We start from the raw sequence: 24,352 nt of genomic DNA, 5'->3' as shown, positions 1-24,352 counted from the left end.
TCATTTGGCTGGCATTGCACTTCATGCGATAGTGTACCCTCTCCATTTCAGTCTTGCAAATCTGCACCGCATTTCACAAGACCGTTTTGCCGTCGAGATGACTCATCTGTTACGTATTTTTTTACTTTTACCACCTGTGCTCTGCTGTATCAAGTTTTTGTCACATGTTCGCTTTTCTTCAATTTGTCCCCCCCTGCAATAATGCCCTTGTGGCGCTGCAGGTACTTGTATAAATAAATAAAATAAATAAATAGAATTCCCGGTTTTCCCGGTTGGTAGACACCCTGCCTTCATGACCTGGGAGTATCTGTCAAATCTATTCAGACCAAGGCGTTTCAACAAGGACAACCTTCCGGACCTTATGCATGTGTTCATGATGAGAAGCGTTTCTTAAAGTGAGACTAATGAGAAATCTTAAGCAAACTGGTAAAACTGTTCAGACTATTTTTCTGGAATCACAGGTACACCCACGAGCAAATGTATACAGACCACAGGCTCACAAAAAAACGGAATCTGCTCTTATTCAGAAGTGCAAACTGAAATTGACAAGTGCACTGGAAAGTTCACAGTGCCAAGTTTGGACTGTAGACATGCATAGGCAGCAAAGAAAATATGCTTTACCACCCACACTGGTGGGGCTATAACACAGGACGTACCGGTGCACTGGCGTGTGCAGAAGAAACCAAATTATATCGGAAGGCATAGTACAATTAATTGCCTTCCATGCAAACAGGTTGCCATGCATGCAGCAAGATGGCAGCAACCAGCACTTGGGCATTGCTGTGGTGCTGCCTTAACTCCGAGACCCTCCAGTGGAAGCACCAGGGCAAAGTAGCCAGCTACAAAGGGTGATACAATCAATCTGCAGAGATCAACAGCCTTTTCTGAATGCTCTTCGCCTTCATGTGGAATCAGACATACTCCGCGTGATGTACTGAGGAGCACCTTTTAACAGTTGGCCGACTCCTTCACTTACCTACTCTAGACCCTCTAGTTGAAAGAGTCATCGAGATGGTTCAAAATAACTCTGTGCGTTTTATTCTAGCTAACTACAACCGTGCAGCGAGTATAACTAATATGAAATCTAATCGTTGCCTTCCATCGCTGGCATCTCGCAGAAAAGTGTCTCGTATTGCCTTCTTCCACAAGCTGTACCATCATCATACTCTACGAGATCACCTCATCTACCATCTAATTTATGCATCCCATCGCATTGATCATCAGTACAAAGTTTGCATTTTGTCATGCAACACAAAGTTTTTGACAATCATTCCTTCCGCGAACCTCACATGACTGGAACCACCTTCCCGCCGAAGTTGTAGGCCTTACTAATTATGAACAGTTCTGTGAAGACTTAGCTAATATTGTATATAAAGGTGTCATTTAAACACTCATGTAACCAACTGTATTTGTCTTCATTCTTTTGCATTTACCACTTCCCCTCTGTAATGCCCTTGGCCCTGAGGGGTATAATAAATAGAATGAAAATGAAATAAAGCTTGATCATCACCATTGCAGAACCCCTGGTCTTTGCGCGTTCACTCAAGAGAACAGATCATTCTTATGATAAACTGAGTCTCAGCATTCTGGAACAGATGTAAAAGATTTCCAGTTTCACCCAAAAGGCGACACCTTAATAGCGGTAGCAATACCAAACTACACAAAGTAAGGTTCGTAGTTTTATCAGTCACATAAATTACAGCAAACATTCAATTAGTAATGAAATGAACAAACATGTCACGCACACACAGGTAAACATGAACAGATCTCACTCGATGACTGCGAATACTAGCTGCCACATCGCAGGCATATTGAAGAACGCCAGCCTTGGGGAGCAATCACTTCGGGCTTCCTCTCCCTTCAACGCGCGTCCAACACTTGATATTACGCAACGTCCAAGACTAGGCGCACAAGAGGACAGCCCACGTGAAGTGATTAGCCATTCTGGCTCACCCTACGTTTGCACCCACCACAGATTACAATCACAGATTTTTTTTGGAGGTGCCTGATAATTCGGATGCCTTCACACCACTACCACATAACCCATAGTGTCAATGTGTAAGGACGACTGAAATTTCAGACGCTGCAACCCTTCACTATCCTATTTTCAAACTTCTTGGTGTCACTACAGGTCGAAAATGACCCCAAAAAAAAGTCACCTTGCCCCCATTTTCATTATCTTGCCAGCATCCTGGCATGCAGATCTGCTGGCAGCCACAGCCACCACAACTACTGCAGCCATTTGTGCTTGGTGTGGGTCATGTGATCATTTTTGCACCCACCACACCGTCAATCACCAATTTTTTTTAGATGCCCGATAATTCGATGCCCTTGCGGCACTGCCACGTACCCCATAGAGTCAGTGTATAAGGGCATCTGAAATTGTGGATGCTGAAACCCTTCGCCGTCCGATTTTAGGACTTTTTGCTGTGATCTCAGCTCCAAAATGGCATTTAAAAAGGCCGCCACCGCCGCCATTTTCATAACCTCGCAGCCTCGACCTGGCACTCTGGCATGCAGATATGCCGGCTGCCATAGCCACCACAGCCACTGTAGCCCTTTGTGTTTGGCCACATGGTGTTTGGTGCATGCTCGTGTGAGCATTTTGTGCTCTTGTGCACTCTGGAACACTAGGCTTGGCCGCTACGACATTTGTCACCAAGGTTCCTCCTGTTCAGTTTTTCACTGAAAGCATTCACAGTTTTCAGCAATGGTGCCAACTCTGCCTTTGTCACCTTCGCCAAAGACTTCAAAGCATGGAAAGCACATCAAAGGTCTAAAAAACGTGCCATAATTCCACTTCCCAAAAGTCAGCTTTACTGCAATTCAGAGCTGTTATGCTGTCGAGCATATGCAATGTATTGCAGTGAAGCATACCAAGGTTAGAAAGGAGCTGCTGTCACGGGACATAGTGCGTGTTCCTTAATTACACAAGTTGGAACCCGCCGACTGTTGTCACAGAACAAGCACTGAGATGCCTAATAAATGTACTGGCAGGCCTCCAGAGCCGTTTCAGACATGGCTGTGGCGATTTGAGCCCTTGAGGACAGTCAAAGGCGTGCATTCATTTTTTCTGACAACCCAGATACATTCATATTCACGTTTTCCCAGTCCCCAAGTCTGAAAAATTGGATGTTGACAGCACCTCTGAGATGCAGTGTGCAAAAGGCTATGCGCAGCCACAGCCAAGGTAGAGGAGGAGGTGCACGATCCCCTGCTTATGATGTGGCACATTTAGGCAGCATGGAGCTGCCAAGATTTTTATTCATTGGCCACTATTAGAACTGAAATTCTTCAATGTACGCCCAAAGCCCAGTACACAAATTCTATTTGTGTGCCCCCTCACCTTGGAATGTGGCCGCTCTGGTCAGAAAACGAACCTTTGAGCTCATGCTCAGCCGCTGAACGCTGAAGCCACTGAGGCTCCATAGTGCATAAGCCGTAAGAAACAGTCACTGCAAGGACTAAGTGGAGCAACAGCTACTGCTGTTACGACATTGATGTTTTACCTTTGGTGGCACTTATTATTCTCCCCTGTATTAAGTCTTTTCTAATACATAGCTCACACAATAATACAGGAGAGACACTGTGCAATTGCTACCACAGACACACACATGACGCACCAGTGGGTTACAATGTCACAAATATGCTGGGTTAATCTGGTGCCTATGAAACTGACATAAAATGCATACAACCAGGAGCAAACGCCCAGACACTGCAGGCGGCACAAAAGACACCTGAACCGGCATAGTGCAAGAACATTTGACGCATTTTGAGACTCCCATAGTATCCAGCCTTTTGCTCCAAATGCTAAAGCGGCAAAACAGACAAATCAAAGGTATTTCAGTGTCACTGCATCTATGCACAAAGCAATGGAACTTACGAAATGCTTATGTGTATTGTGCAAGGGGTACTATTGAGCATAGGCAACAACTACACCACAGTCTTAATTCTCCCTACGACACTATTCCTTTCTTTAAATTATGGGGTTTTACGTGCCAAAACCACTTTCTGATTATGAGGCACGCTGTAGTGGAGGACTCCGGCAATGACACTATTCTACAATGCTGTGCACAATGGTAATGCACGTATGGGCCAGCAAGAGTTAGCGTATACATTCTCTTTAATTTATCTTTCACAGGAAAATTTACTGTATTTGCCTGCTTCTCCTGCTTGTCCGAACATGTACTGTAAGTTTAGTTGGAAAGCAGCCCTCATGCATACTATTGTTTATTCATCCATTGTGTAGTTGGACGCTACCAAAGTTCAGGAACAAAGGCCAGGGCTCTCTGTTAAGTAAAGCACAAAGGCAACTGAGTCGCACTCTTAGAGAGCCCCTCACCAGACGCTATTTCAAATTACTGTTATATGCTGGAACTTCTACAGTGATGTCTAGCGAGCGTATTACTGCAAAATCTTTCCATATTATTTCATTATTAAATGAGATAGCCGGAATCGATATGCTGCGTCACAAGCTTCAAGGTGGTGAACTTTCCTGTGAATATAGACACCCTTTACCTTTGCTTCCACTAGCATCCACAAGCGACATCTCTTCCCTGCCTTTCTCCCATGACAGAGTGACATCTCTAGAACGAAGGGACCACGTCCCTTTCCAGTGGTGGTCTTTCACGTCCTGCGAAGTATTTACCGAAGCCACGCACCATAATCGGCGACATTGCAGGCAGTGCATTTTACATAGAGGTGCTTGTGCATGTCACCTTGATTACCCGAAAGCAGGGGCTCTCTTGATAGGCGTTTCTTTGACATTTGACTCCTTTAGCGCCATGAGTGCTTTGACACTTTGCAAACACGATTGTTAGTGCGTAATCTACACAAAAAGCTTGCCTCTTTGAAATGCCAAAACCTGATGAAGGGCCCTTTAGGCTTCAGTTAAAATTTTCATGCAGCTTACACATCGGCCTGAATAATGCTCCATGAATTGACTCCCATTCCCCTGGACGAGACAGCTCACGTTAGCAGCCACTCCATTTCAACTTAGCTGAAGAAATCTTGCGGGCACCATTGAAGGCTGCACGCTTTCAATGTGAAATCCCATGCATGACACTGGGCTCACCATATACGGCAGTTCTGTTGGATAACGGTAGCAGTGTGGGCCTCCTCGCAATTTAAAGCTGGCCCACTTATAACCTGCCCCTTCTGCAACAATCACACCACAATTTGTGCCTGTTTTGACCCATGCACCCTTCATACTTGTCTCAATGATGTCAAGCATCTGTTATGCACGGTAACTATGACGGCACTGTCTGTCCAACTCACTTAAGCTCACAGGATGCACAGCCTGCTGCTTTGAAGCCTTGTCATCAAGGCTCAGCAGTGCTTAAGATTCTTCTAAATTTTGATTCAATTACGTGGTGGTTTTAACATCACAAGGTAACAAGCCTGCGGAGTCGCATGATGATGATTTCTACTGGCATCCCTTTCGAAACAGAGCAATCGCAAATAGCCACCTAGCTTGCTTGAGCCAATCAGGTAATCTATACATGCTTTTCAGTCTCATACTTTGTCTGCATATCCTTTATCTATTTTTTCTATTCCTTAAAGTTTATATATCTACCTTGTGATCCTTGCCTACGCCTGTAATAGATCAGGTCCTACCAATCTCTTCCCCGATTTCTTCTGTTTTCCACCAATACTATAAATGTCTCTTGCTTATTTCGATTGCTGAATGGTTGATCTTTCCATCCACTCTCACATACCAGCGCTTCTGGAAGGTGTAGGTTATATCTACTGGTCTCGTTGGGTGAATGCCTTCCCATTACATTAGGATGCGCTGAGTGGCCTTTTTTTTTTTTTTTTTGCTGCAGCAGACACATACCTCATCTTGTTTTGAATATATGCTCCAGTATGTTTTTGTCCTCAGGCAACCAGCTCGGGCCTCAAATAACGGCCGTTTGTGTTATGCACAAGCACAGCCATGAGAAGCCAAGTGCCCCCTATCCATCCCTCATATAGGCATGATGGGTGCACTCATTCAGGCTAATTTTGACTTCAGGACTTTTAGCACACACCGACACTTCAGGGAACAAGCGCTTCTGGAAAGATTAATGAGTGCGAAGTGAAGACAAAGACAGGGTTGGAAGCATGCAGAGGGACAAACATTCATGCGGTCTACATGTTTCTAATCCCATCTTCATTTCACACACGTTAATCTCTTCAACAGATATGAACCAACTAGGCTTGCATGGAGCAATCTTAAGTACTTCGGGACTCCACCACCAACACAAGGCAGCCCTGGTGGACCAGAACAGAGGCCTCAAATTTCTTCAGAAAGATAAGACTTCAACGGGAGCGAGAAAGGGCAGCCCAACCTCAAGTTCCGCATGCTGTTTCACATTATCTCAGTGCAAGGTAAGGAAAGAAAAAAAAAGTGAAAAATAACTTTTACCAGTAAACAATGGGTCGCATTACTCACTGTTAACTAGACATTTAATACGGAAATGTCGGAGACGTGAATCAAATCAACATCATACTGTTACACCAAAAGTTGCTCAAGGTATTACTGATGTGCATCTGGAACCATCTCTTCAAGTGAGCCCCGCCAATCACCGCAGCCGACTACATACAGTCACGAGCAATACGAAAGAGAACATATAATTTGTTCTTAAGCAACGTTTATGTGTGATGCGGAGCTTTGCATCTCATATGTTAATAAGCAATATGTACTGTTCCCACTCTAGATATCCTGTCACAAGGAACACTTTTACGTGGGACATACGCATTCAGCAACTAAAGCCTCTTGGAGGCAAAGTAGGGTGTTTTCGTTCGTATTGCTCAAAGGGACATTTCTGCAGTGAAGCAAATGCAATGTGCAGCACAAGCAAAAGCCAATTAAGAGACGAGCAAGACACAGCAAAAAGAGAAGCCCACAGAGGCAGCTCACTTACCGTTCTTTGAGCCATCACTCAAAAGTTCCCGCCGCTCCCTCTTGGCCTTGAGGAACAGGTTTTGCCACTGCTTCTTCACTTCGGCAACACAGCGGCCGCCCGGGTGATGGCTGTTCAGAATGTCCGTCACCTCCTTCCACCCATCGAGCTTGTCCTTCTTGCTCATGCCCTCTGCCAGCCGAGGATTGATCAGCATCCTGCGCTTCTTCAGCAACGACAGCAGTTCCATCTTCTCCTCCGTAGGCCAGTGCGGGCCCCTCCTGCGGATAGCATGGATGGGCCTGGGACGCGGACTTCCGGATTGGCCAGGGGCTTGGCTCCGCACGTCAGTTATGACCAAGCCACTGGGGAACGAGGGCACCGCCGGAGGCGGCTGAGGGGACGGCGGAGGTGGTGGCGTCTGCTGCACCACAAATCGTACAGGGTGCGGCGGGACTTGCGACTGCTGGCCGTTGATCGGGGGATGGCTTCCCTGGCTCAGGAGAAGCCGCATGGCTTGCTGAGGCACTAGCCGTGTCTGGCCATCCGGCTGGCTTTGAACAATGACGTTCGGGGCCCGCGATACGAAAAGCTGAATGGCATGCGGAGGGTTCGCCAAAATAGGCCTCGCGGCAGGGGTGCTGCTGTCGGCAGTGCTGCTGGAATGGCTTGCAGAATTGTTCGCAGGTTGGCTCGCGGAATGGCTTGCAGCATCTTCGACGGCTTGCTCTGTGGCTGGACTCATGTCCTGGCGTGGAGTCGCGTGGACGAGGGAGTACGGGTCTGCCGGGTCGCTCCTTGAAGGCCCGGGAAGGAAAAGGTCCGCAGCAGACGGCGAAAGCGAGGAATTACTGTCTGTCTCTCGAACTGCTAGCGGTCGAATCGCTTTGGCGGCCGCAAAAAACGGGGCGGAACGGCACCAGCGCAGTCAAGCAATGCTCGTCGGGAGGAAAAAAAGGAGAGTACAGCATAGAAGCAGAAGTTAGACGAAGTCGTTTAGAGATGCACCGTCACGTCAATTGTTAAAGAGAAGCAGACGACGTGCATCTTGGTAAAAAAAAAATGTGTCTCCAAATTCTTTTTCTCTCTCTTAACTTCACTGGCAAGGCCAGATGGAGGCCAATGCAACTAAGTTGGTTGTTTGTCTGATTGAAACATTCACCTGCTACGAAGGAGCAAAGATAACTTCACTATACGCTGAACGGCTAGAACAACATATAATAAAAGTGTGCCACACTCATTCCAGGTTTGCTTGCATTCCCATTACCATGAGGAGTTCCCGTGTGCAACCATTCGCCGAAAGACATGACAAACTAGTCCGAGCAAAATGTTCCCATGCTGTGTACTTTTCATGCCTTGTTCATGCTCATGCCACATCGCAGTGCCCTGGAAGCGCTGCACCCTGGTAATGTTTGGGCACTGCTCCATAATGCAGCATGCAAGACGAAATCTTACATGCCAAGTTTTCTCGCAACATGCAACCTTCTGAAGAAAAATTCCAAAAGTCATTGCCAGCGAAATACACTTTTTTTAGGAAAGGAGGAAGGAGACCAAGCTATAACAAAGCCACTTAGTACCTTTTTGCAATGATTAAGAGTGTTTTGGCATAGTGTTACCATTCTACTGTCACCGTTACCACTTCCTTCTTACCGCACATACGTAGTAAACTGCGCATGAACTGTCAGCAGCAGGTGGCATTGGTAACGGTATAACAGTAATGCTATGCTAAAGACACCTTGCAGTGACAAAAAGATTTAAAGGATGAACATGTAGTGACCCTACTCTGCCTCAACAGCCTTTCTCATGGCTCACAGCAGTTTCACCCGCTAAATTGGAACTTACCACTCACAGATTGCCAACACCACCTTGGTACAAATCACTAGCTTCAATTTCTATCCCTGGGTACTGCACTCTTGACAAACAGTCACACAAACACACTCAAATACGCCGGCGACATGCTTCAATATTCTATAATGCAACAAGTGTTTTCACAATGCAAGCAAACACATGGCTATGAGTGGCACAGTAATGAGAGTTGAAAACCTTTCAGCACTGTGGGCTCTAATTAGCTCAAACCTCAAACACGAGGGTTGTTGGACCGTTCTGCAAAGCGCCGATCCCATCTAGGCAAATTAGTGAGCTCAGCTGTGACTGGCACATAAACCACTTGACACAAATAAACGATGGGCAGGTTCAAATAATAATTCCAGAGCACTGAAAAAGTGTAAGCATCAACCTTTTCTATCACGAAGCACTGTGAACATTGTTTGCTCAGAAAACAAAAAAACCTGCAACAACCTCCACCTGCCTCGTCAGTTATGAGATGTCTTCATTTTTTGCAGTGCCTCGTGAAGGTGACTAATGAAGTATGTACGGCCAATGCTGACCATGCTTATTGGTACACTGCAATAAGCGCAACGAGCATTAATGTTTTTAAACATCTGAGAGATGGCGCAGGCAGTCCACTGGCACCCTTTGGCATTTACAACTTACTGTAATTTGTGGAAGAATTGCTCTCTTCAGGTCCATCCGAATATTCCTGCCTTTTAGGAACAAAAATTTCATCCCTTTTTCTCCCCAACCAACCAATAAGCCCACCTCACATTGTTCAGATGGTGCTGGACAAGATATGCGAAAAGGAAAATCGTCATCTATGTGAACATAACAAAAAGCTAAAAGGAAAGCCAATGCAGAAATACCAATGGGCTTCCACTGTACCTTTATGCTACAGTCCGGTGAGGTGATAATTTTTCCCTTTCATGAACCATCATCTATATTGCAGGCTTCTGCAGAACCCATTTGCCATATTCAGCGTCCCTGTGCTTCGCATTATTGGTTAATTCAACCTTGGAGTGCAACCCGCTAACCTTCAGGTTAGCTCAGATGACAGAGCAGCCGCCCCGGAAAGGCGCCGGCAATCAAACCAGGACAAATTTTTCTTCAACTGTAACGCTTTCTTTCCACGAAGTAGGTTACTCGTGGGTTACTTTTCTAGCTTTGTGCATAGTCAGGCAGATGCCAACTCATGCCTTTCACGAGCCTTCCTCAACCTTGCGAGATTCCACAGAACTGATTTCCCATGAGCAAGATGAGAGTGAAAGTGAAGCCAAGTTCAGCGGCCAAGCACCTCTGGCCCGAGGTGGTGAAACAAAGGAACGCTTGCGCCCCTTAGCTCTCGCTAACACAAAGCGTGCAGACAGCTAAGAAAAAGCAGCATTCGTCATTTTGAGAAACGGCAACACTTGGCTCACCTTTTGAAGGAGATGTGTTCGTGCAGGGCACGGATGAAGTGCTCGTAACGACGCTCGATGAAAATGAAGGTGGGGAGGCGCGTGCCGTCGCTCAGGTTCAGCGTGAGCTCGTGCGTGTCGGCAACCTGGCGGCACCGGTACGAGGTGAGGTCGGTCACCTCGAACGACACGGTGGTGTGCGGCACAGGCGAGGGCGAGTCACCTGCGGAGGTCCCGTTCTCCTTCTTGATCTTCACGGAGTCTGAAATGAGAGGTTCGTCAATTAACCCTTTGGACGCTACCACATGTTTCTCTCTATTGTCCTGTTACAACATCTTTAGCTTGCCGTTCTTTCTTCGTGTGAGGTGAACATACGAAAAAACACTAAGGAACTAAGTCTTTGGAAAGTTGCAGATGTACTTTGATCCGACCAAATCATACATAACAGACAGCAAAGTTGTACAACGGAGTTCTCATACCCTCCGAAAATCCTAGAAGTCTGCTCTGAGTTCGCAAACGCGTCACTATTCCAGTGCCATTCCTTCGGTAAACCCGAACTTTCTCAAGTGCTTCACTATATATCTGAGCTTAGCATAATAGACTTCCTTTAATTAGACTCTGGTTAATTAGATTTTTCGGTTTCATTCCATCCAAACTGAAAGTCCGGCTGCCGTTAGTGCATTTCTATGGGCCCAAACTGTTGTCATATTTATCCTAAAATTGGCTTTCACAGAATAATTTGAACTTGACCAGTGTGTATGCATGCACCTAACCCCCATGGTGACTCTAATAGCGACCGCCTTAGTGGCAGCATGTCTCAGTGGAGCCCAGGAAAGAGTGACTGCGTTAACACACATCATGCCCCATCAAAAACATCAATTTTCTGCATGCCCTAGGAAGGTTTTAAGCAATAATGGTGGCTCACAATGTATGATTACGGTATTTACTTAATTGTAATGCATGCCTTCTTTTTCCAAGAAAATTGGACCGTATATTGCCTGAGCAGTATAATCGGATACGAAACCAAAACAATGCTCGCGAAATACGTATGCTTTACCGCACAACACAACTGTATTCCGAAAAAGCCGACTTTAAAAAATCGCACAGCAAGACTGACTTTTGGGAAATCTACCACCAATGGTGCCTTACCCATTCTTGTCACTAAAAAGTCAGGTGGGCATTAGATTTCTACTTTGTTTAGGAGCTTTATAGTCATTTCCATGTTAAAGTTTAGTTTTGGAAACATAGAAACCACACCTTCATTTAATTTTGGGGCCTGTTAGAATTGGGCAAGTACTGCCAAATGAATCAGCAGTACATTGCGGTGTTTCTTCTTTTTTCATCTTGCTTATTTAGACGCGCCATATAATTAGATCAATTTCATCAGTCCCATCATGATCGAATTAATGGAAGTCGACTATACTTCTTTCCACACACACACAATAGAACACGGCTTAGCTGTGTCCAATTGTGCTGCAGGCACTTCTGAAGTGCTGCCTGTCCAATAACCTTGGTGGCATGGTGGACGACGCCGTACTTGTTGACAATGGAAAAGACAATGGGAAAGACATCAGCAGTGGTGAGTAAACATCCCTGTATTTTGTGACGGCAGTGTGCAGTAATTAAAGCACCATGCGGGCATCTGCTTTTATGCAAGCTTTCCACATTCTTTTCGATATCACCTTGCATTATAATCGTAATACAGTCAAGTATAGATAATTAAAACTTTAAGAATTTCGAATCAAAAGCTCATTGAATGGAGAACTTGCGTGCAGTGCTCTGTTAGGCAGCGCATATGCGCTGAGCGAACACGAGTGACACGTTCTGAAAGTGTGGCTTCCCGACAAAGCAGCACGTGCTGCCGCGAAGCCACACTTTTAGGCAAAATTTGCACTGCTGTGAAGCCGCACTTCAAGGCAAAATTCGCATATAACCCCCACCCCGACCCTACTGTTCATTTTTAACTATTTTTTTTTACACGGGTTGTGTGCACCAAAATACAGTACTTGCAATGGGAGATGAAAGCTGCAGCCGGTGCTGCTAGGTCGACCACGGCACCATGCCAGTTGGCGCGCTGTTGAGGGCATGGTCAGTGGAGTGGTATATTCAATTAAGCTGTTGCAAATGCATATGCGCTTGGATTACAGGGTGTTTAGGCACATTGAAGTACATAAAATTGTGACCAGACAGACCACAGAGCATCTGTTCCAATAAACCGGAATTTCGAATTAGCATATAGACTCGCGTAAGGGCCGCACCTTTTTTTTTTTTTCACAATTCTGACGAGATGCAGCCCTTACACGGCATCGAACCTTTTGTAGAAATGCTGCTGGAGCAGCCAGTGAACACCCCAGGTCCTCGACAGACAGGTAAGGACGTTTCTCTCGTAGCAGTGAATACGATAAATCGCGAGAAGAAAAAGAGAAGTAGTTTAGTGACTGAAAAATGTACAGAGGTCGGCTGGAAAATGGAGCATCTGGTCTGCTACTCTACGTAAGAGAAGGGGAAGAGGGGAAGAAAAAGGGTCACAATGGGGGATGATAATGGGAGGAAGGAGGTGAAGGACACACTGCACACATGCTATCACAAGCATGAGTCCAGGCCCGTGTCGCCTATGAAACGTGAAAGAGCACGCATAGTCTCTATCGTCTGCCAACTCTGTGGCAAGAGCGTGTAGCAAGAGGTCCTCCGACAGTGGTCTATTGTATAAAGGCCTCAAGGTAGCTGCTACCACTGTCAGTCCTTCACGCGCATACTCAGGGCACACCACGAGCACATAGTCTATAGTCTCTACAGCGCCACACACTGAACAGTCTGGGCAGTCTGTCCGTCCAATGATGTGCAAGTATTTGCGCGTGAAGGCAAGGCCTAATCGCAGTCTGTGTATCAGGCTCGTATGAGGGCGTGGAATTCGACGCAGAACAGGAAATCGCAGATCGGGATCCAGCCTTTTAAGGCGGACGTGACGAGCGTCTGGCTGGGCCCAGTATCTTCTTGTCGCACTCCTCATTAATTCCGACCGGAGGCATGTGATGTCCGGTCTATCTGTTGGTACCGGAAGGGGAAACTCAAGTGTGTGCTGGCATTTTCCCGCAACACTGGTGGGAGAGCACTGCGGGGAAGCTGCATGGCATGCACTTACCACTCATTGTACATGCCCCATGTTTTTTCTCGTTCACATCGGATCTAGTGACTGGAAAACATATCATATGATCGCAGTTTCATAATGTACTGACCGATGGTGCCGAAAGACTGAGTTTTTCAGGAAAGTACTAACCAGTAAAAAAAGATGCATATAACTGTATTGGGTCACTTTTCGCCTTCTCGATCGCAAACGTTGCCACTGGGAAGTCGTGTGAAATGGGATCACATTAACACTTTTTTTCTTTTTCCTAGAGCTCAATAATTGCCACTCACATTTTATTCATTGTCACATTATCTACATGCAAATACAGTATGTGCAAAAAGCACGCTGCACAGTTTCTACAATTCCAATAATATGGTCCAGTTCTTCTGTAGGAATAGACAGAGAACCACTTCACGGTTTGAAAATGTGGCCTGATTTAACAATTTCCGTTGAGGCCAACAGTGACAGAAGAAAACTATGCCATGCACAAACCAATAAACCTACCAGGCGACTGGCAATTGTCTTTGCCCCCCACATGGTACGCAACGGGGCTGTCAGCTGTCAGGTCCTCCCAGACACCGGCGGAGTCCTCGTCGTAGCGCTGCGGCTGCTCCTTGGCCGCCGAAGGCGGCGGGTATGCCAACCACGTCACGACATGTCCGTGCTTCTGAATAGCCAAGCCAAGACAAAAGCGATCCAGAACAATGGACGAGGTTAGGCTAAGTGTTATTTCCTGTCTGTAATATTCCACAACCTCTCTTAAAGGGGCCCTGCAGTGTCTTTATTTCAAACCTGAAAAACATGCTGTAATGAGTATGATGCCTTTGAATGAATATAATCCCACAAAAATTTTTTGAAATGGACCTAATAGTAACAAAGATGTATAGAAATGCAATGTTTAATTTCCCCATCCCACCTCAACTGAATGTTTCCTGTTGGCTGGGGCAGGCACTGATAGAAACGCCCTGCCTATTATGTCTTTGGGAATTTTTTTCTTTTTGCAGGATCATGTAGAAATTCTTCAAGGTTGGCATCTGACAAAGGTGCTGCAAAGCAACAATGAAGCGCTGACATGACGATTAGCCCAATCAACGCTTTTGTGTTTGTTTAGAACATTGTCATCCTAAAAGTAAGCAGGTGCACAAGTGTTCGCAAAGGAGTAATTCCTAAGTGGACAACCACCCAATGGTTTGCTTCTATGGCCTGGTAGTCTATTACATCAGAGGCTGGGTAAAACAGAGGAGTTCCCAAAAGCCCCAGGAGAGAAAAATCTCGTATGCGAGGTTGCGAGTCCCTGCTGCATGCAAGGGTGAATGGCAATGCCAGGCTTAGTGGTGAACAGCACTATAATTGGCTAGCGCTAGAATTCTTTATTGTTACTGTTACTGCTCCCCAACTGTTATCGAGTGTTGAACAGATGCTTGAACTACCTCAACGCAGGTGATTGAAGCAACTACGGAGGTTGCGCAATGTACTAGCTAGTTATTTCCCATGGTGTATGGATGCACATGCCAACACATCGACAGCCGAAAGCAATAACAGCGGTCGCTGTCAAACCAGGGTGTACAACACAGGTCACTCTTAAAAAAAACCTAATTAGTATATCGCCTGTAATGATTCTGAAATATGCAACGAAAGTCTGTACATTATTTTTTATGCATGCCTGTTTACCAAGTGAATAGTGTCTGCTACTTTTCTACATTGTCGAAGAAATTTGACAGATATAATGCTTTCATTACCCGCTCATTGTATCTATAATGTTTGTACTCGTACTGTGCGATTGTGAAAAACAAGAAAGAAAAGGTAACTACAGCACTGCAATTGAAAGAGTGCACCTTCTTCACATCTGTCAGTGCATTGTCGGTCATGTGGTTCTAAGGCACAGAGATCAGGAGGCACGTGAAATCATTGAGGCTCTCTAAATAAGCAGCACGAATTTTGTATTTCGGTTCAATCTGTAACCCAGCTCAAATGCCAAATCAGTGTTGTCGAAAGACTTGGCCTATGCTTTCTGTATTGATCCTTTGCAGAGTGCAATAAACTGTCAGCTGCTAGTTCAGCTCACGCCCTGTGTCCTTTCTTCTCCGTCACCGTACCCCTTGCCCTGCTTGTAAAGTTAGCCTGAACCAACCTGTCCAGGATTACCCCCTAACTTGTCCAGGATTACCTCCTAACTTGTCCAGGATTACCCCTAACTTGTCCAGGATTGCCCCTAACTTGTCCAGGATTACCCCCTATTTAAGTACACAAGTAAAACTCATGCGCACTCTTTCCTTCTGAATCACCAGCAATGCGATGCACACCAGGCCCACACTCACCTCCTTTGTGATTTCCAGCTTCCCGGATATCGTCTCCTCACCACGTGAACTGAGCATGCGTACGGACACATTGTCTTGGGTGTAGGTTAACTGCATCAGGAAGGAACCACGAAAATTAGTGGCCTTCAAATGGTGAAATTTCCTAATCATATCTAATACAAATATCAATATCAATTTCAATATTTTCTTTCATTTCTGGGCAAAGCGTATCATGAAGCTTGTGTGGAGTCTGTTTAGTAAAAAAACACACACAAAAAAACGGGTCATATAAATTATTTGACGCATGTAAGCACTATCCTTCGCAATTGAACCTCAAGACAACTGAGAAGCTTGGAGTGAGAAACTGCTTTCAGCAGTATGGGGCACCATGACGCTGGTGTCCCAATAGCACGTCACCAGAAGTGCATGCAGTCTCGTGCTCACTGAACGAGAGAAAAAGAAAGTGTGAAACTACAGCGCCACACGTTTTTAGAGGGATACAAACGCGGTTGAACTGGCCAAACAACTAATCGTGACAACAAATTTGCACAAAGGCTCCCTAAATGCGAGCAATTGTTATTTACTGACTGGAAATTGTTGAGCAGAAGTCATAAATGCCTCGCGCATTTGCTTAGGAACTGGTACCCATGCAATTGAACCACAGCTTTCCTGCAGAGGAATCATTCGGAACAGTGATCACTTCTGCCATTCTCACTCCTTTTGAAACTCCAAAAAGCGCTGTTATCCCTTATATTATGAACAAACAAACATCCCACAATTCCAAATAATGAATTCTCAAATAGGATCAAAGAGCAGAGACCATGTGATCCATATTCGAATGTTCGCACACCGCTACAAAAAAAAATACTTCTATAACCTCTTACTGCTGCATGTTTCCTTTTTTTTTTTTTTCACAGGAACAAGGAATCCAAACCATGCCTTTTGCTATCAGTCCTAGACAAGCATGAGCATCCGTCAATGAATCGGAAACCAGTTTAAATTAAATTTATACTCTCGGGTTTTACATGACAAAACAACAATTATGAAGCATGCTGTAGTTGCAGACTCTAGGTTATTAAGGTGAAAGCCTTAGATGACTCGTGGGTCCGGCATTATGGCACCAAAATTCCTAAGGAGTTGTACCCTAAACCTTCGGTCAAACCAACGACCTGTAGTGTTAAATAAGACCCGCGACCTTTGGTGTTGACTAGGACAAATTAGGCCAAGGCAAAGAGGCGTCAACACGACTTCTGGTGTTATTTAAGCCAAATTAATTAGGGCACAGTTAATTAAGGCACTAGAATGGTGGGAGTCAAACCCACTTTGACATATGGGCAAACCAGCCATACTAAGTTGCATTCTAATTTGACATAATGAAGGTCGAGAGTCGAACACACTACCTCTCGTGTTAGTTAAGGTGAAATTAATTAAGGCACAATTACCTAAAATATAGTTAATTAAGGCACTTGAACCCACAACCCAACATGGAGATATGGGCAAACCAGCCATATCTCAAGTTGGAGTTCAATTACCATTATGAAGGTCGAGAGTCAAATCCACTACCTTTGGTGTTAATTAAGGTGTACATAAGGTACCGTTAATTAATAGTGTTAAGGCACTCAAACCCACAACCTCTGGTGGGAGAAAACAGGTGACAGGTAACAATGCATTTGAATGAAAATGTCAAGTAATGTAGTGAATGACTCCTCAGCCTGCAGGCTTTTGCCTTCATCTTCTTTAGCATATGCTAAAGTGACTCAACCTCTTTTCACCACCTGAGGGCTCTTAAATGAAAGTGCACCTAAACCTAAGAACACAAGCATTTTTTTTTCCTGCTTTCATTGGAATGCCTCGAACATGGCTGGGATTAAACCAACAACGTCGAGATCAACAGCGCAATGCCACAGCCACTGAGCTATAGTGGTGGGTAGAAGCCAGCTTTGTAGCTAAAACATAACATTAGGTATATCTGTGTGGTTTCTTTTCGTACTCGCTTTTTGATGTTTTCCTATTTCACTTCTGAGTTATATTTTATACATACAAAGCTTAACCAATACGTTAACCACCACATAAGCAGTTCCTGGATTTCTTATGCTTGGTGCCCCCTGTATTGAAGAATGGCTTAGCGCACCCTGCCTACCATTAAAAGTGTGAGAGCTGCAATGATTCGGACACATATTTTTCACTTGAAATGTTCACAAGGTAAGCTAACCAAAAAAATAGGGGAGAGGGGGATGAACAAAATGCATGCAGTCACATGTAATGCTGTCAGCAGTCGAGAAGCCTAGCATACTTTTCCTCCTTTGAAACTCTTAACCACACAGTCTTCGCAAACACGACCCTGGGGCCACACTTGTTTTGGCTATTCAGTGTCAGAAGCATCTGAGCCTGCAAAGGTGCCTTGCCAACCTGCTCCCGTGATCCCATTCCACCTTCATGACTACTACAAAGTAGTCAGCACTTTACTTAGTAGCTACACATTTGCTAGAGGCTTATTATCTGCTATTCATTTCCACATTTTAATCTCTATATTTAAGAACTGTTAGCTCTCATCCCATTGGTTGCCTAGTCTCATGCACGTATGCACTGGAAAACTATGTGTGAACAGACAATATTAACAAGCAAGCAAAAGAATTATGCACCTTTTAGAGTGCGCATTTGTTCCACAAGATCAGCAATATCCTATCAGATGCAGATTACTTTTCATAAACAAGTAACACTTATGGCTTTGCTTTTAAAGAGTAATGGTCATCTCACTGACAGCTATTTGCCATATATGACTTCGTAAACACTAACACATTAACACATATGGAGCCATATCTTGTAATGACCTGCTTCATTTCCCACTGTCCTTAGCTTTTTTTATGGACTCAAATGCTTCCGTGCCAATGTTACCGCTGCAATTGGCCCCTAAGTGCAACACTCAATGAAGAAGAATAGAAAATAAACTGTATGACAACAAAATTGCTGCCCCTGGAGTTTGCCTTTATCTCGTTTCCAGGCACATGCAAATACTGGATTTTGAGCTCTAAGTGATTTCAAACGAATAGTGATTTAGAATTAACATATTCTAATCCAATATCAAATAGATGTTGTGCAGACAGGTGGCTGCTAACTCATACGCACCAGAACTACTGCATGTTGGAATTAACACTTGTTCTGTGGAAGAATGAGAAAGAATTTTGTGCTGTAGCACTTGTTAACTATATGTAAGATACAAAGAGTTTAATTTATTTTAAAGCATGATGAAACGGCTATTATGCACATAGGAATCTAATTAGTGAGAAGAGCACATAAGTAAAACAATGCACAATTAAAAAAGTAGACTACTCCAAACGACTAGAGGAAGTGTAAACAGAAGATAGTGCCGAACCAATGCTTGTATTCTGATTAGACATCTACATCTCGGTGTTCATACCGTGAGCAGAGAAGTCTTTGCACACATGTACAAAGAAAGCGTACTTGGCCATGTTACAAGAACAATGGACAATGCGGCCTTAAGTAGTGTGTGCCATCATTGGGGAGGAGGCTTACATAGGAGATTCAATTCCTATTACACGTGCAATACAGAAATGCTTTTCTTCAGAAAGAGCCAAGTCGATCAGAATGAAAAATGTTGCATGTAAATCCTACTGAATGTTAGGCCTGTATACTGATTTAAAGTCACAAGTTAATTTAATTATTAAAGAAAGGTAAATATTAAGTACACATTATAACAGAAACCACTTCACTAATACAATGAGCTTTACCGTGTCCATGTCTTTGGGTCATTGTTTTCTGTTAGTCAAAAGAAATGTAGGGAGCACAGCAATAATAATAATAATAATAATAATAATAATAATAATAATAATAATAATAATCCCCTGATGAATCCTTGTGGTGCTAGAGATCTTCTTCACTAACACTAGTGCTGTATGACTACTGCGAGCTATGTAAAAGTGTTTTGAAAACCTGCGCACAGGTCCTCGTGCAGGTTCATTACATGCATAAGTTGCATGTAATGTACATAGGTGTTGCAACATGATTGTGGGACAGACCTAGAGTCACATCGAGAACTGAAAAGAAGCCATTAACAGCTACCACTAGAAAACTGAGAGGAAAGCAATTCCCCTCGGCATACCAGATCACAGTCGGGAGAATATGATGGCAGACGCTCGAGTCTCCCCCTGGCCAAACGTGTCCACATATTCCAAGCCACAATGGGCAACACAGTGAGTGCCATAGACGACCACAACAAGCAAATCTAGCGTTGAAAACATTCACGAGCGAGACAGAAGGCCATCCTTTCTTTTTTTTTTTTGGCCAGTGGCAGCATGAACACGCATCGTCCTAAAGTGAGAACCTCTGTCACAAAGCCCAGCAATCTGGTTCTATCTTATCAGCACACGAGCCGCGACCCACCAGATATACAACGCACACAGTATTCCGGCGTGCTCGGCGAATGTGCATCAGACCCACGCTTGAATGTGTCACGACCAGAAGTGAAAAAGAAAAAGTAAGCAAAAAATTGTGTAGCACAAGTGACGTAGAAATGGTCACAATAAACAAAAAGAGGATGCGTACACCAGCCCATTTTCGCAATGCGGATAAGCCTTTCAGCGATACCTGGCTTCAAATAGGGGAGATTTGTCATTGCATCATGACTGTTTAGTGGCGAGATGATTTACCTATAAAGAAATATTGTACAAAGAAAAAGTTACCTACAAAGAGTTTGCCTGTTTTTGTTTTTTTTTTCCAGTCAGGAGACAACTTTGAGTCAGTAAAAAGCAAGAAAGAATTCAAGGAAAGCAGGTGAAACAGAGGGAACTAAACAGAAAAAAGTGGAACAGTTCTCAATACAGTCAAATTTCAATATAACAAACATGGATTTGATGAAGTGAATATCCACCCTGAATTTCTATTTGCAATTTCTTTTCTTTTCCTATTTCCGCGTGCATACTTATAAGGAACATTATAACGAAGATATTTTCATGTCAGGTGTGACTCCATTATAATGAGGTTCTAACGAGTATTAAAGGCATGCTAACAAGGAATATTAGGTTAAGCCAAACTAGAAAATGACTCACAAAAGCAAAATGACCACTGTTTACTGTTAGAGGAGGCTTGCTAAGCCAGAAGCCAGGTGGCGAAGCCGTCCCGAACTTCCAACGGCAACTTGCCACACCATCGTCGATTTTGACACTGTCTACTCGCATCTAGTTGATTGTTTATCGTTAAAGAGGGACTAGACTGCACCCTAAATTAACCAAATACTCAAAATGGCAACCTTATAAAGCTCTTCCTCTGCACAAGTGCCTAAAAATGAGAAAATAATTTGATAACCTTGATGTCACACCGACGGTATATTGACAACCAGGACCTCCCACTCGGCAACAGAATGCTGCTCCAGAGTGCTAACTAACGAGCAGAGTTTTGGGAAGAAACAGCAGCTTCACGAAAAATGAGAGATTCCCAGTGTAACGGCACAAAAACATCTTGTAGACAGAAAGGCTGACGTTAAGGTTTTTTTTTTTTGCCGTTTTGCAGAACACAGCAATGGTTTCGGCACTCGTCCCAGCTCGCTCGGAAGTCTGCGATACCACCACTCATGTCACAGCCCAACGTTGCTGGCAGCACGGCAGATGACCAAGCGAGCGGGAGCAAGTGTCAAAACACCGCAATGTTCAAGCTGCCGTGTGGCCACCTTCTGCACCATGACTCTGGAAGATGATGGCAAAACTGCTTTGTAGAACAACTATTAAAGTAAATTGTTTAGGCCACTCCAAGATGAGAGAATTTCTTTAACAGTTTCAATGTTGAGGGCCTTCCTTTAGCCCAAAAATTTAAATGCCCGAGATTTCATGCCTGTACTGCTTCAAGCCAGTTTGCCAACAGGTTTTTTTTCATTTATCTGCATGAGCAACAGGAGTCGAAATGAAAAATCTAAGTCAAATTATGAGGCTTAACATGCCAATCAACACACGGGCTGCGATAAACGCAACAGCGGGGGCTCCGCATTCATTTCAACAAGCTGGGTTTCTTTAACATGCATCTCAAGTATGCTTAGGATGCTACATTCTGCCTTAACAGAATGAAACTGCAGGGCCCATGAATTGAACTGTCTTGCGCTCAAAATAGCAGCACACCACAGCCAATGGGCCACCATGACAGGTAAGCAACAAGGTCACTGAAATTCAATAAAACAGCTAGCAGCCTATGCTGTGTCGAGCCTAGAATATTTCGCCATTTCGGTCTGTAATGCAATAGGAATGCAGGTTTGTATACACAATGTAGGTGTTCCTGCCGAAACAAGGAACATATTTCTTTTATCGTTCAACTGTGTCAGAATATCAGAAACACCTGTGGGCTTCGTGTAATATGGGGAAACAGAAGATAACCTGAAGCTTATCTAACAATGGCCGCCAATGTGCAGCAGCAACACTGATATGAAAAAAATGATACCGCATATTGGAATGACTAAATTAGAGGGAGGACAACTATATAAGGTTGAACACCGAAAAAAAAAATGTAATTTTTAATGAAATAGAAAGTGAAAGAAATGAGGCATTCAGGCTTGTCATTTGAGTTCAATAAGCCCTTAAGAGGAGGCTTTCGCTTGGTGCCAAAATCAATTTTGTTATTCAAATACATGTGAAACAGTGAAATGTGCTAAATGGACACCTGCTGATCAGACAAGAATGACATTTGTCACATTTAAGAACAGATGTTCGATCATACTGTCTGTTGGAGATAGAATAATTATCTAGGCTCTCAAATGTTTTAAAAAATTGCTGAAAGCTGGCAAAAAAATGCAATTGTAATTATGAAAGCACAGTTTTTTATAGCTCTAACTCTGCACCAAAAACAGATGTCACAATTATGTAAAGCGCATTAGTTACGTAATCTGAAGCAAACAAACGTGACATTTAACATACGACGTAGCATGATATTGCTACGTCTTGTTGCCAAAGCGAGCCAGACACAGGACCAACCAGTCTAGTGCAGAAGTGGAACTGCTTTTATTGAAAGTTTTGAAAAGTCCCATTGGCCTTCAAAAGCTATTATTGAAGTCCAGAGCTGTGTATCATGCATTAAATATGTCCAATTTAATTGTCAAAAAAAATAAATTGTACGACAACCAGAATTTTGAAATTTTTTTTAAATCATTATTATTATTATTATTATCGCTGTGTTAGGAAGTTGTACACTTCATGCTTCCTTTTACAGCCATTTTTGTTAAAAAAACTGACTGCTTAAAGATCTGCTCCCAATCGTCTAATATATTGTATCATATAAAACGAAACTTTCCCCTAAACTATTCTTTAGAGCATCAAACCTGTCATAACCGGTTCAGCATATGTATTATTATTATTATTATTATTATTATTATTATTATTATTAGTGCTGTGTTAAGAAGTTGTACACTTCGTGCTTCCTTTTACAGCCGTCTTTGTAAAAAAAAACTGACTGCTTAAAGATCTATTCCCAATCGTCTAATATATTGTGTCATATAAAACGAAACTTTTCACGAAACTATTCTTTAACGCACCAAACCTGTCATAACCGGTTCAGCAGATGCCGAGCAACACGATTTCTTCGCTCCTACGGTTCGGATAGAAGCTTCCTCTCAACAACGCGAACGTTTATGCTCTCCAGAAGACATCACGAATATCGCTGCACTGGTTTAACATCGCAACAGCAACGGCCCTCGACACAACTCTCACTTACAGCTATCCGATAGCCATCGGAGCATGAAAAGCATTCGAACGTTCAAAAACACAACATAAACAGACATGACACGGAGTGTCCGGCCTTGAAGCGGCCGAAAGCCCGAGAATCGTGTTTGCAACCCACGGCGTCAGCCGTCGTTATGTTTCCCTCGCCAAGCGCGGGCTCTACTGACCGCGTCAGTCGAGCATCCCAATAATAAGGTCGCGCCAAGGCACGGGGAAGTGTCATTCAGTCAAAAAGCAAACAAACAAAACGCCGATTCGCGCCCGTTTGCACGATGTAGGCATAGGCGGGCGTCAGCGAAGGTACGTACTTCGAGGACTCGTATAAGAACACCGTTGTAAAACTCCCTATCGTCAAGGCGCTGACGAATCAGCTACACGGTTTCACGAGAGTCGAAACAGTTTTCGCACGGCCGTGACAGGCGAGGAGTCGCTTCCAATTATGCGCAAAACGAAGCTTCTTTTGTCAGGAGTTGTGCCGCTGTTTGTGAGTGTTGCGATAAGGGCGTCAAAATAGTTTAACAAACAAACGAACTTCTCTCGCGGAGTTCCCTCTTTCTTCGTCATGAACTACATCGAGTTGAACCAACCGCGGATACGCTAGCAGTTGGCACAGTTCAAACGGCACCTGGCGACCTTCTAAAAGCAATTGTTGAAACGTTCTGCCCTCGACAACGTTCAGTTATTGTCAAAAAAGAGTAATTATCTTACTTGCTTCTCGCCCCCTCCGTCCGCCATCTTTAAAGTCCGTTGCTGCTGACGATGGCGTTAGCGAGCTTTTCATGTGACAAACGAGTCAACCAACTTTGCTTGAAATTTTCGTAAACGTATTAGAACTAAAGCCTAAATACCTAGCATAAAAATAAAACTAATTATTATCATATTGTATTGCCTCCTCGTGTTGAATAGCTTTCTATACTATTTCTAAGCACAGTTCTGATTATTATAAAATTACTTATAACTATCAATCTTTACCCATTATCAGTTTTGTATTAACTGATTAGGTTTGTGGATTATATAGCAATTTTAATAACGCCTTGTTCAGGACTATTAAAACGAGAAGTTGATATATTTTCGAAACCGTGGCTAACGTATGGCCTGG

General features: G+C 43.9%; 1 protein-coding gene across 3 annotated transcripts in view; it reads right to left on the bottom strand.

Annotated features, from left to right (window-relative positions):
* LOC135907351 (TBC1 domain family member 15-like) overlaps positions 1-24,077 on the bottom strand; it is a 92,358-nt gene extending 68,281 nt beyond the window's left edge. For 2 of the 3 annotated variants that reach the window (XM_070526870.1, XM_065439038.1), the window contains exons 1-4: positions 23,962-24,077; positions 15,560-15,649; positions 13,746-13,908; positions 10,136-10,376 (exon numbers count right to left, since the gene is read on the bottom strand). In XM_070526870.1, the coding sequence (XP_070382971.1) occupies positions 10,136-10,376; positions 13,746-13,908; positions 15,560-15,649; positions 23,962-23,988 (521 nt within the window). In that variant the 5' untranslated portion in view covers positions 23,989-24,077. Of the gene's footprint in view, positions 1-6,905; positions 7,682-10,135; positions 10,377-13,745; positions 13,909-15,559; positions 15,650-23,961 lie in introns of all 3 variants that reach the window. The other variant, XM_065439039.1, reaches the window with a different exon arrangement.
* Positions 24,078-24,352: the final 275 nt, after the last annotated feature.

This window comes from Dermacentor albipictus, chromosome 10, assembly GCF_038994185.2.
Source record: "Dermacentor albipictus isolate Rhodes 1998 colony chromosome 10, USDA_Dalb.pri_finalv2, whole genome shotgun sequence".
Lineage (NCBI taxonomy): Eukaryota > Metazoa > Arthropoda > Arachnida > Ixodida > Ixodidae > Dermacentor > Dermacentor albipictus.
The sequence above is the reverse complement of the archived record's forward strand: the minus strand, read 5'-3'. Positions and strand labels throughout refer to the sequence as shown.